Below are 16,814 nucleotides of genomic sequence, written 5' to 3'. Positions count from 1 at the left end.
ATTGCCGAACAAAAAAGTTGTTAATAAATTTCCTTTTTAAAAATTTATTTTGATATATTCGGTTTAAACCGGAACTGAAAACCAACAATTCGAGTTTATTTTTCACTTTTTGAATTTCATTCATTTTGGCTTTGTTAAAAATTATTCGTACGATATTAATTTTTGTCAAATACAAAAAAACAACATGTTGCACTCGAGCCCATCCCTAACCATTCCGTTGATTAAACAAAATGAAATACGTAATTTACGAATGTAAAAGGATAAAAAGAACACGATTGTTGGGCTCAGCCTTGTAAGAAGGCCCAATAAACTTGAAAAGCCCATGCAGGAGGACTTGGTCAAAGTAGGACTACAATGTGTTTTATAATGTCAAATCAAGTAAACAATAAAGAATTGATAAATAAGCTTTAATTCAAATTTAAATTGCAACTTACAAACACAAGCTTATCCTTGAATAATCAAAAGTCAATAATATTGTTATTAAAAAATCAAGGGTAGATATAAATTAAAAAATGTAAAAGATAAAAGTTGAAATTTGAATAATAAACAAATAAGTTCATTTATTGACCCAAACATAAAAATCGCCATAAATAGAAAATGCAGTTAACACTTAAACCTAACCTCGATAAAATAATATTTTTATCTGACCCTAACATAATTGACACAGTGTATTTTTACTTCCGGTAAAATAACAAACTCGCTAAAATAATACTTTTTTTGGTCCCGATCCTATTACTTTAAAAAGGTTTAACTATACTAGGGGTACAAATTTGATTATCAAAATAGTTATGAATGTCACGTGTAAGATTTTTATTTATTAAATGAAAATTTACACCTCATTCTCGATCACACTAATAGCCCCTATTAAATTATTTCTGACACATCACTCAAGTCATGTTATTCAAGAACAAATCTGTGTACCTTTTTTTTGTGTCTCAAGCTGGACTCTCGAAAAATTTACTTGGCAAAACAGGAAAGTTGGCGAAAAATAATAACATTTTTTTTTAATTTATGAAATACGAATCCGAATAAAAATGAAAAAATTCGAAGATTATTTTATTTATTTCCCATACGATCCGAACCAACCCCTGATTAGTATTGTATAATATAGTACAGAGAAAAAGATACCTTAGTTTAATAATTTAGTGCACTGATCATATCGAATCGAACATGTACATTCTACAAAAAAGTCTTCTCTCATCTACTGACCAATCAGTATGAATCTTTAAGCTCTGAAACTAACTCAACAATGGAAGTAAATTTAAGTCCAACAATCTGGGAAACTGTGTTAGAGTTAACAAAGTTGGCAGAAACCAAGTGCACTGATCCAACGTTATGGGCTATAGAAGTGTCAACTACTTTAAACTCAGCTGCAGTGGACTTGCCATCTCAAGAACTAGCTAATCTTCTGGTTGCACACATTTTCTGGGACCATAATGTTTCTAGTACTTGGAAGTTTCTCGAAAAGGCTCTGTGTTTTCGGCTTGTTCCGAATGTGCTTCTGTTTGCTTTGATCTCTTTAAGGTTGTCTTATTCTCTTGTTTTCATGTTTTGTTGTTGTTGTTGTTATTGTTGTTTTGAATTTATTGGTATTGTTGAGTTAGTTTAGTTTGTTGTAGTATGTTGCGGAACCGGGTTTACAGAACAGTCGGGACTAAAATGAATTATCGCTAATTTTTAGAGGCTAGATGGGGATAATTTATTGTCATGGTTGAGTGAGTGAGTTTAGTTTAGTTTGTTAGTCTTTGTTAGTCTTATATGTTAGAATAATATAAGATCCCGGAAATGGCCATTCCCTTGAGATTTTAGAGTAATTGGTTCCTTGACAGTTAGTTCAAGTGTTTTGGTTTTGATTATGGTTAGTTAGTTCAAGTGTTTTGGTTTTGATTATGGTTTGGTGAGATTAAGATTTACGCGGACCTTACTTTTATGAAGTAACTGTAATTAAGAAACAGAAGATGATTGTAATTAAGTTGTTTACTTTAGGCGGCTTAATGTCGAAATTTTTCTAAAATTGAGATAATGAGGCAGCATTTTCTTTGGGTTAGTAGCAACAAATGATTAGGGGTGTCACAAGTTTCGTGGTTTTTCGATTGAGGGGGAAATTGAAGCGGTGTCAACCCAAGTTCCATATCGAGTATTCAAGAAAGAATTTTCTTGAATTCGATTAGCCAATTCATTAGTAAATCCGCTGGGGATGTCCCCATGAATTGACACAATCTCTCATTTTTTTTACTGAATGATAGAGTCTAAATACTTGAAATCGCACTCTCGGGTTACCCCTGAGGACTTCTATGCTTCCTTGTTGGACTCGGACTCAAAGCTGAAGTTGCACCATAGATGTTTGTTTTTAGGTCACACCCAAATTTAAGCTTTTACAGTAGTGCTTTGTTTGATTAAGTGGATTGCATTTGCCCTGTAGAAAATTTTGCTGTTTTAAGAGATAGTAGGATACTGATGTTGCTCTATGTTTTTGTTTCCTTTCTAAAGATGATCTGTTAAGAGCTACTGCTACGCCATGGTTGTGGTTTTGTCAGGTTCGGTGTAATTATTATTATATTTTGTTGGACATAGCAGTAAAGACTATCTTATCTTATGTAATCAAGCCCAACATTCCATCTGCAAAATGTGTAAATCTTGTTGTTGAATGGTGTCTTAAATTGCCAATGTTCTCACAGTTTTCATTAGAAAGGTACGCAGTAGTTTCACAAAGAACATTGACTGTTAAACTGTGTGTGACATAAGTGGCAAATTTGTCTTGTACAGGGTCATTCCAAACCGACGTTCCCAGCCAGCTGCATACAGGCTTTATATGGAACTACTTAAGAGACATGCAACGGAACTTACATCTGATATAAAGTCATCATGTAATCAAATGTAAGGCACTACTTTCGTGTTTTATTGTTAACGTATAAACAAATGATGCTATTTCAGACTATCAAGTGCTCCAGTTCTTTAAGTATAGAATACTTGTAGTCTTCCACTTTCTGCTTTGTCGAAGCAATTGTGTGAAAAATCACTCCTTAATTAAAATCACTCACATGTGTCCTATAGGACTAAATGATACTGTACTGAGGTTCCCAAATGGATATACAACTAAGATATTGTAGCATGTATATAAACTTTGATAACTTCTCTTAATTCCATATGGTTCCTACCATCTTATCATTGAAACTGATTTTTTAATTTTTTACAAGTTCGCCAAACTGAAATTTTATTCTTTAAAATCTCTCCCAAACTCTCTCTCTCTCTCAGATAATTATTTCTTATAATTATTTTTCTAGGGACATTAAATTTGTATTTATTGCCTCTTCTAATTGCAGGATCTTATAATTATTTTTCTAGGGACATTAAATTTGTATTTATTGCCTCTTCTAATTGCAGGATCAACAGTACAGTAGACAAAATTCTCCAACTTTCTAAATTATTTGATGTTCCAGCCAGTGAACCTGGCGTTTTTGTTGTGGAGTTTATATTTTCAATAGTTTGGCAGTTATTGGAAGCATCAATAGATGATGAAGGGTTACTAGCATTCACACCCGATAAAGAATTTAAATGGATATTGGAAACTCGGTATATGGACTTAGATAGTCATGACAAGAACACTAGTCATCAGAAGAGATTGCAAAGTGCAAATACTGTGATGGCAATTGATCTTATCGGTCAATTTCTGCAAAACAAAGTGATTTTCAATATTCTTCACTTGGCACGCAAAAGCATGTGAGAGTTATATGATTTTGTTGCACTCTTTTTAATTTCACTGAAGTAGAAGCAAGAATAGTCCGCCAATGCTTTTTTAACTAATTTGTTAATCGTCAAACTGTATGTTTAGGCCTGCAAATTGGAGGCGGTTCACCCAGTGGATACAGGTTCTTGTACTGAAGTCCACAGCGTTAAGAAAGTCACAAGTTCTGACACCAGAGACTCTTGTCCAGTTGATAGCAGATACTCAAGAAATTACGTATAAGAAATGCAAAACATTACACATGCAAAAGTTCAATGAGGTAACAATGTACGGGCCTCTGGCATCTTCTTCCAGTCTTTGTCATGGAACTAGTTATTCTAGTCTCTGGCTTCCTCTTGATTTAGTTCTAGAAGATGCAATGGACTTATCACAAGTCCATGTAACAAGCGCTATAGATATTCTGACTGGTAAATCCTGTTTGTATGTTTAGCCGTCAAAAAACCTGTCAAAATTTAACAGAATAATAATGCCATTGGATTAACTATTATTTGATAGTATGGAAATTTCTAATATTATTTTACAGGTTCCTTGAAGACCCTTCAGGCATTTAATGACACATCTTGGAAAGACAGTTTCTTAGGGCTTTGGATGGCAGCTCTACGTCTTGTTCAAAGGGTTTGAATTCTCAACATTTCAATCTAGTGATTAAGTGCACATCTATACCAAAAATAAATTTTGAGTAACTGTAGTGCTGATTCGACCCCCAGTCCATCTCTAAATATCCTGTAGCCCTTTACGAACACTGGTTTCAAGATTGTTGTTAGAAATTCTTTACGTTTTTTTATAATCTATCAGACAATTGTAGTAACTTCATGTTAGAAGAAGGTAACTGGGAGGATTCCTTTAATTGAACTCGTAAACCAATTAATTTTCTTCAAAATTTTCTCCAAACTACTAAGAAATCAAATCAAGGGCCCTTTTGACAAATCTCGTTCATTACAGATGTAAATTAACTCTTATTATTTAACTATATCAGGAAAGGGATCCTATCGAAGTTCCTGTGCCTCACTTGGGTACTCGCTTGAGCATGTTATTATCCATCGTACCCCTCGTACTTGATCATCTTATCAAAGAAGAGGAAATTGCCTTAACTGCTAAGATAGACTGTAGCATTGGAAAAGAGCAATCTCCTGGAAAGCGCAGTAGAGACTTAGTTTCTTGCTTACAGAGTTTGGGCGATTACGAAGCCTTGCTGAATCCACCCGAATCAGTCATTTCTGCAGCTAATCAGGCTGCTGCAAAAGCAATGATGTACGTGCCTGGCATCAACCTAGAAGACACGCCAATTAATTGTTGTAAGTAATCAAACTCAGTCTGACAGTTATAACATATTTGTAGGGATTCTGAATCGGCATCTGCATGCATGACTTTATGGAATCTTATAGTATGCTAGTGCCATTCTGGTTCTCATCAATTAAAGCTTCTTCACTGTTTTGTATTTTCATTTATATCACTGTATTGGGAAATATTTTATGGTTGACAGTAATTTGGGGAACAAGATAGGTCGCATAAAAATCTAGGCACAAAGTAAAATGAGAAATTAAGTCTTAAGCCCTGTCCATGATTCTGCAACTATAGCTCATTGACTAACTCCAGGGGCCAGTTTATAGTTAATAAATTCAATTTGTAAGGGAAGCAAGGGAAAATATGACTAATTTAGACAGGAAACAATTTGTAAATGCATCTGAACTTTCAAACAGTATTTATCTTTATTTAAAAAGTCCAGAGTTAAGTTTGATTACTATGTATCCTTATACGCAGCTGGGAACTTGCACCATTTGGTAGTCGAGGCTTGTATTACCAGAAATCTATTAGATACATCAGCATACTTGTGGCCAAGCTACGTCAAAGGACCCAGTGAGCAAATATCTGTTAGTGTTCCTCCTGCCCAAGCTCTTGGCTGGTCTTCATTCATGAGAGGTAGTCCACTTTCACCGCTGCTGATTGATGCCTTAGTTTCTTCACCTGCTTCAAGGTAGACATACTTTTACCCCTACCAGTAACATCATCTAAATTTTAATCACATATAGAACACTGTAAATGACTACTTTCGACTGGAACCAGTCACATTTGGTAAAAAGAAACTACGAGGATCTCATTTTCATATATTACACAGTTTTTGGCACTGTTTTCTTGGCTAAAGCCAGGTAAATCAGATGACTTTTTAATTGATTTAGACAAAGATAAAGGAACTGAATTTAAGCTGATGGATTAAATGGAAGCTTAGCAGAGCTCAAAAAAGTCTATGAGATTGCTGTCCAAGGATCCGATGATGACAAGATAGCTGCTGCTACTATCCTTTGCGGGGCTTCCTTGGTTCGGGGCTGGAACATACAGGTATTGAATTAAATGTTTCTAATATTCATCTTGGTAATTTAGCGTTAGCAAAATGTTCAAGACAATGCATGGTTGAACATTCTTGCACATGATAGATTTACGGATACTCTAAAACCTTAAGGTGTTGATACCATGTTAAGGAACCAGTTACTCTAAAATCTTAAGGTATTAAAGAATGGCTCTTTCCAGGATCTTATATTATACTAACAGATACAACCGAGCAGCATTACTTTTTCTAATCTGGTGGTTAAACAGCTTAATTTGAGTTATTCTCATGTCATATCAATTTCAGGAACACACCGTCTACTTCATAACTAGATTACTGTGTCCACCAGTTCCTGCTGATTACTCTGGAAACGAAAGCCATTTAATCCATTATGCCGCGATGCTAAATGTCCTCCTTCTTGCAATAACACCCGTGGATTGTGTTCAAATATTCTTTTTGCATGGGGTGGTAAGTCTAGCTTCTACTGCCATACATTTCCATTTTTTTTCAACAAATGTGCCACTTGCTTTCTTCTTTGGATTAAGATGATTTTCTTGATACTCAACTGATCCTTTGGTTAATCACTTCTTTCACTGTCTTGGAGTGGGCATAACTAGAACAGTTTCAACTTCAGAAAAACATTTTTGTATGACTATTTTTTTTATTGTATAAGGTTCCACAACTAGCTGGTTCACTGATGCCAATTTGTGAAGTATTCGGGGCATGTTTGCCCAATGTCAGGTGGACACCAACAACAGGAGAAGATTTGTCCGCCTATACAGTTTTCTCGAATGCATTTCAACTTCTTCTCATGTTATGGAGATTTAATTCACCACCTATAGAACATGTATTAGGAGATGTACCTCGAGTAGGATCCCAATTAACTCCTGAATACCTCTTACTAGTACGGAACTCCCACGTAGTATCTTCAGAAAGTATCTGGAATGAGAAAAATAAAAGGACTTCTGTAACTGATTTAGGTTCATCCTTTTCTAAGCCTGTTTATGTGGCCTCCTTCCCGAAATTGAAAGTATGGTATCGACAGCATTTGGCATGCATAGCATCACCACTCTCTGGTCTTGTTCATGGGACCCCTGTGCACCAGATTGTGGAAGAACTTCTTCACATGATGTTCAAAAAGATCAGTGGAGAGAAACAATCTATGACATCTGGATGTAGTGCCTCCTCTGGGACAGGTGAGGGGACTTGTTTAGGACCCAAATTAGCTGCTTGGGATATACTTGAAGCTGTTCCCTTTGTGGTTGATGCTGCTCTAACCGCGTGTGCCCATGGTAGACTTTCCCCTCGTGAACTGTGTACAGGTTAGTAATTCATCATCTGACCAAAAGTTCTCATCGTCCGTTTTGGTTTTTAGAACCATACACTTACTGTACTAAGATAGGTTTCTGAGACTTTGTTCTTTACGGTTGTAGTTTTGAAATTTGATTCTGTTTAAGATCATTTGTATTTAATAATCATTCCAATTACAGGGCTGAAAGATTTAGCGGACTTTCTCCCTGCATCCTTAGCAACCATTGTTATTTACCTTTCAGCTGAGGTAAGTCGCGGTGTTTGGAAACATGTCTTGATGAATGGAGTGGATTGGCCAAGTCCAGCTGCAAATCTATCTAATGTTGAGGAGCAGATCAAGAAGATCCTAGCTGCAACTGGTGTAGATATCCCAAGCCTTTTTGCAGGTGCTTCTTCACATGACAAGTTGATGAATATATATATGACACTTTGCATGCAACAAAGACTTGTATCCACCAATATTTATGTGTATTAAACAATGTCCGATTTCATCCTTGCAGGGAGAAATTCTCCAGCGACCCTCCCACTTCCCTTAGCCGCCTTTGTAAGCCTCACTATAACTTACAAGATAGACAGAGCATCGCAGCATTTTCTCAATCTGGCTGGCCCAGCCTTGGAGGCCCTTGCTGCAGGTTGCCCATGGCCATGCATGCCTATTGTGGCTTCCCTGTGGACCCAAAAGGCTAAACGCTGGAGAGATTTTCTTGTGTTTTCTGGCTCACGTACAGTCTTTCTCCACAACAAAGATGCAGTGGTTCAGCTTCTCAAAAGTTGCTTCACTGCCACACTGGAGTTAAAGAGCACCTCCATTTCCAGCAACGGGGGCGTTGGAGCACTTCTTGGTCATGGATTTGGATACAACCTTGACAGTGAGATAAATCCAATTGCACCAGGTATTTTGTACTTGCGCATTTACAGGTCCATCAGAGACATAATGTTCATGAGAGAGGAAATCGTGTCTGCACTAATGCAATCTGTAAGTGCTATAGTCTGCAATGGGCTTCCAAGGCACAGATTAGAGAAGCAGAAGAAAGCCAAATTTGGGATGAGTTACGGGCACGTCTCACTTGCTACTGCATTGACAAAGGTAAAAGTAGCCGCTTCCTTAGCAGCTTCTCTAATATGGTTTGGTGGCTTGGCACTCGTTCAGTCATTAGTTAAAGAAACCCTGCCATCTTGGTTTATCTGTGTTCATAGAGCTCCACATGATGAAGAATCAGGAGTTGTTGCAACACTTGGTGGCTACGCACTAGCATATTTTTCTCTTCTTTGTGGATCCTTTGCCTTCGGAGTGGATTCATCTTCACCTACATCAAAGCACCGTCGAAAAATGCTGCAATACCATCTGGAGTTTATAGCAAGTGCCTTGGATAGGAAGATATCAGTAGGCTGTCATCCAGCTACCTGGCATGCTTATGTCACAGGTTATGTGAGTCTTATGGTAAGATGCGTACCGACATGGCTTTCGGAAGTGGATGCAGAGGTGTTGAAGAGGGTTAGCAGAGGGTTGAGGCATTGGAATGAGGAGCTTTCTCTTTCTCTGCTAGTGGCTGGTGGAGTTGGTACAATGGGAGCAGCTGCAGAGCTAATCACGGAGATTCGGCTGTAGGAGTGCAAGAATCAAGATTTATAGTCCCCCTTTTGATCAAAGATAAACCTGTAGACTTGTCAGATTTATTTTTCTCCAATTGCACAGTTTTGTAAACTTATCTGTTTGATATTTGTAAAAGAATTATACTGCCAAATTACAAGCCATCACTCAAGTCAAGAAAACAGATATCCTAAATTACATACTCACACTAAAAAATGCGAAATTTCAAAAGCATTTAATAACAGAAATTTATCTGTTTGAAATTGAGGCTCAGTTTCAGGTACTGTGTTAGCTCCAGTGTTGTCTGTACATGGTTGATTCTTACATTGCTCTGCAGTTCCCTCAGCAAGATACTTGGCTTTGTCATTCTCTGTTAGAGTAAGCAACTTTAAAGTTGTCCTAAAGCTGTCGATGCAGCGAAGACGACATTCTTCCTCACCTGAATATGAATGGTCATCACACATCAGTCTCATTACCACCAATAATACCTGTAACATTACTAAACAATGGTCATAACATACATTCTGTTAGAACTTGAAATCTATTGGTCTTCTTCCAAGATATTCACACAATTACTGCGGAGTTTTTAGAAGGTACAGTAATTTGCATATTCTACTTGAATAGTCATAGTAGAAAGAACTCATTACAACCAGTTACTCCAATATGTCAGTTGAACACCGGGTTCAAGTGTTCAACCATAACCTCCCTCCAGTATACATGCAACTGACCTTATGTTAAGTTTGCGAGGACAAACAAGTAAAGATATAGAGCAAATGTGTAATACTAACACAAACCACATATGAAGGTGTACTTCTAGTCTACAGAACACGGTTGACCTCATGCTTCAGTTAAAAATGTTAAAAACTGTTTCTAAAATAATATTGTTCCAACCATTCCTGAAGTAAAAGATTAGCATAGCATATCAGTAGAATTACAAAACACAGTTAAGAACATTGCAGGCAACAACATAAGGTTTGGATGGTAAATCCAAGATCATTTACTTAAATATTCTCTCCCAACTCACCAACACCGCCACTCCCAGCACAAGAACTCCAATTCCATATGCAGATTCTTTTTTTTCTTTAACTTAAGAACATGTTACGATTCTCAACATCAATATTTTAATAGAATTGATACTTGAAAAAGTAGAAGACATCTTAATCCCAGAGGTTATGTATCTTGCAGCTTAAGATAAGCTGCAAGACATATACCAGGAACACAACTTGGTACAAAAGCAATCCAGGTCCAAACAACATTCCCCCCAGAGCCATTTAAAACATACCCAAGCCCATTCTAAAGATATATACCCAACAAGATCACCCCTTCACAGGAAACAAAAAAAAAATTAAAATAATAACCTCTCCTCCATTCACAATAACTGAAAGTCAAAAATTTCATATAGGATATTAAAGACTCCACAACAATATAAACCACAAAATTATTGATGCTAGTCATGCTACTGTATATGAGAACACAAAAAAGTAGAAATATAACAACAAAAAATTTACAAAACCGAGAAAGGACGCACCATTATTTTCACAATTGGCTGTGTGATGTAGCAGAGAGAGAGAGAGAGAGAGAGTTGATACCATGTCGAATACTTATTTTACTGGACCAGACTTGTCAATGTTCTATTTACATCTATAAAATGAAAAAAATTGGTTAATAATTTTCATTCCATTCCTTGCTCAATTTGATTCCGTTCACACAAAGCATTACAGTGTAGCTGTTAATGATTTTGGATTCCGTTTTCTATAACCATTTTCTGAAAGAAACATGCAAAGTGTTTGATGTATATATGATAAAGGTTTACAAATTTAGTTATTAAATATTGGTTATTATCACTAGAAATTGTTTGACATGTACTGTACAATAATTTTGCCAAATGAGAGAACCTGAGAGACAGAAACAAAGCAAGGGCTGACTGCTGAAGTTCAGGCATTGCACGTAATTCTTGGTGGTTCCATGTGACTTGAATTCATTTCCCAAACAGCAAGTTGTTATCAAATGAATATCAATGAAACAACTGGTGGAATCTGGAATACATACTAATCATTTATGTCCATTGCATCATAATACTCCGCTGTATGCAGGCAACTTGGTCAGTTGTTGGCTTTGCATTTCTTGTCTAACTGAACCTACATCTTCCCACCTTCCCGCCTCGGCATAAATGTTTGACAGAAGAACTCGTCCTGCGCCATGGGTTGGTTCCACTCTTGCCAAACTCTGAGCAGCCCTTTCTCCTACTTCCACGTTATCATGCATTCTACATGCTGCTAATAAAGTACCCCAGATCACAAAATCTGCTTGTATAGGCATTCTTCTTATTAGTTCCTCAGCTTCTTCTAATCTCCCAGCTCTTCCTAAAAGATCTACCATACAACCATAGTGTTTAATGTTTGGATTTATATTATATATATTCTTCATATTCCTAAAGTGTTCTTCCCCTAAATCTACCAACCCAGCATGGCAACATGCAGTCAGTACCCCAATAAATGTTATGGAATTGAGTTTGTGGCTACACCTTTGTAAATCAGAAAAAATATCGAGAGACAACTTTGCATGCCCGTGCATCGCGAGACCACATATGATGGCATTCCATGGAGATACGGATTTTATTTTGTTTCTGATTTGGTAAAAAAATTCTACAGAAGTTCCGATACTTCCACATTTCGCATACATGTCAATGATAGCTGCAATCAGATTGTCATTAAGTGGGATTGAATTATTAATAATGTATTCATGAGCCCATCTGCCATAACTCAAGGAGCCCAGAGCGGCAACTGCAGAGAGGACACTGACCATAGTTATTTCGTTTGGTCTGAATTTACTATAGACCATTTGATTGAAGAGTTCCAAAGCCAAACTCGGCTGCTCATGTTGTGCATAGCCAGCAATCATGGAGCTCCATGAAACAACATCTCTTTCAGGCATCTCGTTAAATAACTTTCGTGCTGATTCAATCATTCTATTTTTTATGAATCCTGTAATAAGGGCATTCCACGATTCTATATGGTCTTTATTTCCTAGTTCAAACTGCAGTTGAGCAAGATAGATTTCTCGGCAAGCTGCATAAAAATGTATGACTGTCGCCTGCATAAAGTCATAATTATCAAACCCCAGCTTTATAGATACACCATGTAACTGACGACCCGTACCAAATACCATTGCTTGTCTGCAAGCTGAAATCAAATCTACAGCCATCACTTCATTAGGAATCAACCCACTGCTAAGCATTTCACGATACATTATCAATGCATCATTCAACCTTCCTACTAGCACATATCCATCAACCATAGTACCCCAAGAAACAACATCTTTATCAGGAATCCTATCAAACAAATCTCTAGCCAAATCAACCAAACAAGCCTTAGAATATCCATTCAACATAACATTCCACGCAACTATATTCTTCTCCGTCATCTCATCAAATACCCTTCTCCCATCCCACAAACATGACGCAACACAATAAATATTAACCAAATTTGTCAAAACAAGACCAAAACTCTCAAGACCAATCTTAACAACAAACCCATGAACAACACTCCCATTCTTAACCCCCTTAATACGCGAATAAGCCGATATCACACTCGACATTGTCACATCATTAGGCGTAACACCCGCAACCCTCATTTCCCTAAACAACTCAATTGCCTCACTCCAGCAATTATTCTTAGCCAAACCCATGATCATAGTCGTATACGTAACCGAACCTCTCTCAGACATTCCATCAAACACCTTCCGTGCATCATCCAATCTCCCCATTCTCACATACCCACTTAGCATTATATTAGACGACACGAAATCAACACCACCACAAGAATCAAACATAGTTTTAGCACAACCCATTAACCCACATTTGGCATAAAGATTAATCAAACTATTTTGCACGAAAATATTCGAGATTGACCCGGACTTGAAAATAAGACAATGTAGTTGCTGACCTTGCGAAATGGCGAAAAGGGTTGCGCAAGATTTTAATAATGAGACTAGCGAAAGCTCGTAATCTTGGTGAATTGAATTGGTGTTGTTGCGATCGAAGAAGAGACGGAGGTGTTGTTGTGGGGAAAATGGAGATGCAGTGGTGATGCATTTGAGATGTTTTGTAGTGAAATAGAGTGGTGATTGTAAAGAACTTTTGATCTTGAGAGAAATTTTCATGAGGATTTGATTAAGAAGTGATCTTTTTGAAAATGATTTGGAGGGAAAAGTAACTGTATTATATAACTTCCAAAGAGATAAAATACTTCAATTAGAACATTTAACTCACTTTACGAGATGTCAAGATTTGAAATAGTCCTAGAACTTTGTTTCTCGGGTTCCTTACTTCGATAGGGCACACATATCTAAATTGAATCAAGTTATTAGTACACTTCGATTTGTAGGAACATATAATTAATAATTTTAAAAAACAGTTTTTTTTTATTTACTCGAAAATGTGTTCAGTATAGTTAAAATACGTGCAAAAATTAGTGATTCGAGATTTGTTTGGTTGATCAGATGTACTCATACATCACTACAGGGATAACAGTTGGATCTTGTTTTATGTTTTAACAGTTAGTTCTCCTCGACTTTGATAGCCTTCTACCCTGCAAAATCTACAGTTTTAATGCAATAAGGTATAAAAGGAGAATAAGGTCCAGAAAGCTGTTGTAGAATCAACTAAACATTTGTTAAATTGTTGCTGCTGCTTGTGAACAGGGTACTAGTAATAGTTGGAAAGGTACTAACTAAAGAATCTCTATACATTTGTTGATAAACTAGAGACTTGAAGCAATTGTTTCCGCAGTTTCAATTGGCTCTTAGAGTATCTCCAACGCTCCTCGCATATTAGCTATAATATCTACGTGGCAATAGAATATACGTAACATGTAAAATATTGTCCACTCCAATGGATTACGTAAAAAAGGTACGCTACATTTGTTGACTCTGCTCCCATCATCTAAACTACATTTGTTGACTCTACTCCCATCATCTAAACTAATCCACGTCATTTTTCTTGTAAACCTAACCTAATCTTAGTCGGGTGTTTTTTTTTATTTTTCAATAATATTAATTTTTTTTATCGGACTTTTAAGTCTGTACCATGGCTAACAATGGATAAAAAAGAGTATCAACAGTAACAAATACCTTGCTTGTATCATATCAATAATATGGTGGTCATATACAAAGTTGGAATCAGACAATGGGATGCATATACCAAAAGCATACGTAAAAAAAATTCACAACTCAAAATCGAAACAATTACATTAGTTCTTGAGCCATCCTGCAATTCGTCTCCAGTACGGTGTTTTTGGTTGTCGCCACAATAGTTTTATCTGGTTTTTTAGAACATCTCTATCGAACTTGGACCTGCACAAGGGACACCGGTCCTTGGTATTAATCCATCCGTCTGAAATTCGATGGCTCGATAGATAAAATAATATTCTAACTGTCAAGGCAAATGGGACAGTCTCTTATGCAAATGGGACAGTCCCTTTACAAATGAGACAGGGTATGTGACAGTCTCTTTTAACTGCAGAAAGTAAATTACTGAAATATAAATGCAGTAATAAAGAAATTAAACAATGCAGAACACCAAGAGTTTTCACTTGGTTCGGCCCCTACACCTAGTCTATGACCTACATCCAAGTCCCCGTGCCAACTAGCATATAGAATGTATTATATCCACTTAAATAAAGTACTTACAAACTTTCCTTGATTACAATCTTGGCCCACTTGAAAAAATCCTTTCCCTAGCACACAGCTACCTAGCACAAAGCTACTTGGCCTTCCTGTTGTAATCAACCTCCCACAACCCGGGACAAGTGATATAATACACGATTCAGTTACAAGAATGTAATATGAAATTTTACAACTCAAACTAAGTTTCTTGTTTTTCTGGATATGAATATCTCGGGTGTAGAACAAGAAAAAATGATTTCAGAAGATGAAAGATTCTCGTGGAAGTGTTAGCTACAAATCTGAAATGAAGAGTTGTATTTATAAGCAAAGTTCTAACAGATTTATTTTCAAACACAAGATAAGGTTGGAAGATAAGTTTGTTTGAAAATATTTTGAATGAATCTTTGAAACTAATCTGTTAGTATGTTTGAAAAAGATAAATCAAGTAAAGAGATAAGGCTTGAAAGATATAAACTTGATTTATAAGATAAGGTGGTGAGTTTGTTTGAGATAAGGTTTATCCAGATAAACAAGATTTACACAAACCCTAACAACCTAATACTAAACCTGCGGGATAGACTTCCAGGAAGATTGAACCAACTGCATTCTGATAAACATTGCTGAGATCTCGGATGATTCCAATCTGAAGTCTTCATTCTGTTGCTAAGAACTCTTATCATCATAAACACTTGAATTAACATTCTCCCCCTTTTATGATGATGACAAAGAAAGCATAAATGCTCCCCCTATCAAAAACACTAAAGGCCTGTAAAACAAAGTTAGAACCAACAGAATATATTGCAGTTTATAATATGTGCAATTATATGAGAATGAGACAACTAAAGAATGAATGAGACACCAGAACAATATTAACAGAAGTATTAGCAGATTTATATCTAGTAGACGATTTATAAGATGAGTTAGAGAAGTGGTCCTTGATACCACATAATCTAGATTCAGCTGTAGGGTGGCCAGCTTTGCCACAATCTCGACATTTCTCATAAGGCATCTTATATTTCATAGGAGCTCGCTTATAACCGCCTTGAAATGCACGTTTCTTGATTGACTCACATCCTAAACCTCCTTTATCAAGAGAAGATTTTTGTTCACCAAGAAGAGCATTCAAAGTTCCTTCTCCATGAAAACATTTAGCTAAATCCTTTTCAAGCTGTTCGACTTTCTGCTTTAATTCAGGAACCAGGGGATCAGGAGCACTGTCTTCTTTAACGGTTTCTGGATCAACAGATATTGATTCTTTCTTCAAAGCTTCAAGGCATACATCCTTCATCTCAATCTCATTTTTGAGATATTGATTTTCTTCAGTAAGTTTTGAAACCCTTTCAAGCAATGATCTGTTCTCAGCAACTAGGGCTTCTTCCTTCATGGGGTCATCCATTTCACTAAGAACTTCACTTAAAGCTTGCTTTAAATAAGCATTCTTTTCTTTCAACTTCTTGACCTGGACCTGCAAATTTAAAATAGATGGAGATATATTTGAAGCATAATTAATATTATGTACCTCATCATTATCACTGGAGTTGTCCTCTAGTCCAGCAAAGCAAAGTTGAGCAACTTCATCGTCTGAATCGATCTCCACATCAGATTCATCATCACTCCAGGTAATTAATGCCTTCTTTTTGTTCTTCAGCTTGTAGCAGTCCTTTTTGAAGTGCCCTTTCTTTCCACACTCAAAACAAGTATCCTTGCTTTGATTCACTTTGACTTCCTTGCTCGGATTAGATTTGAAGTCCTTCTTCGGAAACTGTGACTTCATAGGTCGTTTAGAAGCATTTCGTTTGGCAAGAAATTTATGAAACTTCTTTGTTAGAAGAGCAATATCTTCATCAGAATCGTCAGGAGACTCGTCTGCATCTGCATTAAGTGCAAGAGTTTTCTTACGAGGAGCCTCATCTTCCTCATCATATCTGCGTAGCTGGTTTTCAAATTCTTCCAATTCACTGAACAGTGTTAGAGTATCCATAGTTGAAAGCAGCGTTGAATCCTGCAGAATGGTAACCTTTGGAGCAAACTTCTTTGGCATTGCTCTGAGGATTTTCCTATTAATCTGAGATTGAGGAATGATCCTTTCCAGAAGTGAGATGGAGTTCATCAATGTCAGAAACCTCCCTTGAGCATCTCGCACGCTTTCATCTCTTTCCAACCTGAAACCTTCATAGTCA

At 36.7% G+C, this 16,814-nt stretch overlaps 2 protein-coding genes across 6 annotated transcripts; one reads left to right on the top strand and one right to left on the bottom strand.

Moving 5' to 3' along the window:
- Positions 1-1,157: 1,157 nt before the first annotated feature.
- On the top strand, positions 1,158-8,988 carry LOC141677301 (mediator of RNA polymerase II transcription subunit 33A-like). 4 transcript variants are annotated; one of them, XM_074483172.1, is made up of 12 exons: positions 1,158-1,524; positions 2,767-2,877; positions 3,385-3,720; positions 3,833-4,152; positions 4,269-4,360; positions 4,722-5,040; positions 5,507-5,720; positions 5,968-6,082; positions 6,375-6,536; positions 6,742-7,390; positions 7,559-7,765; positions 7,880-8,988. In XM_074483172.1, the coding sequence occupies exons 1-12, from the start codon at positions 1,250-1,252 to the stop codon at positions 8,986-8,988; spliced, it is 3,909 nt and encodes a 1,302-aa protein (XP_074339273.1). In that variant the 5' UTR covers positions 1,158-1,249. The 4 variants fall into 4 exon arrangements, with proteins under 4 accessions (XP_074339273.1, XP_074339290.1, XP_074339280.1 ...); XM_074483189.1 differs by lacking the exon at positions 1,158-1,524 and adding an exon at positions 1,936-2,537; XM_074483179.1 differs by lacking the exon at positions 1,158-1,524 and adding an exon at positions 2,571-2,692.
- A 184-nt stretch (positions 8,989-9,172) lies between these two features.
- LOC141677325 (pentatricopeptide repeat-containing protein At5g19020, mitochondrial) lies at positions 9,173-13,237 on the bottom strand. Of its 2 annotated transcripts, XM_074483208.1 has the most exons (3): positions 10,866-13,237; positions 10,499-10,611; positions 9,173-9,409 (listed from the first exon to the last, which is right to left on the bottom strand). In XM_074483208.1, exon 1 carries the CDS (start codon positions 13,129-13,131, stop codon positions 11,041-11,043), a length of 2,091 nt encoding a protein of 696 aa, XP_074339309.1. In that variant the 5' UTR covers positions 13,132-13,237; the 3' UTR covers positions 9,173-9,409; positions 10,499-10,611; positions 10,866-11,040. The 2 variants fall into 2 exon arrangements, with proteins under 2 accessions (XP_074339309.1, XP_074339316.1); XM_074483215.1 differs by lacking the exon at positions 10,499-10,611.
- Positions 13,238-16,814: the final 3,577 nt, after the last annotated feature.

This window comes from Apium graveolens, chromosome 1 (assembly GCF_009905375.1).
Source record: "Apium graveolens cultivar Ventura chromosome 1, ASM990537v1, whole genome shotgun sequence".
NCBI lineage: Eukaryota > Viridiplantae > Streptophyta > Magnoliopsida > Apiales > Apiaceae > Apium > Apium graveolens.
Note: the sequence above shows the minus strand (reverse complement) of the source record. Positions and strands in the feature narration are given on the sequence as shown.

Excerpts from the sequence above, each read along its gene's own strand:
- LOC141677301 (XM_074483172.1), top strand. The coding sequence starts at position 1,250 with ATGGAAGTAAATTTAAGTCCAACAATCTGGGAAACTGTGTTAGAGTTA. Across the intron at positions 3,721-3,832 it reads CACTTGGCACGCAAAAGCAT|GCCTGCAAATTGGAGGCGGT; the intron begins GTGAGAGTTATA and ends CTGTATGTTTAG. Across the intron at positions 7,766-7,879 it reads TATCCCAAGCCTTTTTGCAG|GGAGAAATTCTCCAGCGACC; the intron begins GTGCTTCTTCAC and ends TCATCCTTGCAG.
- LOC141677325 (XM_074483208.1), bottom strand. The coding sequence starts at position 13,131 with ATGAAAATTTCTCTCAAGATCAAAAGTTCTTTACAATCACCACTCTAT.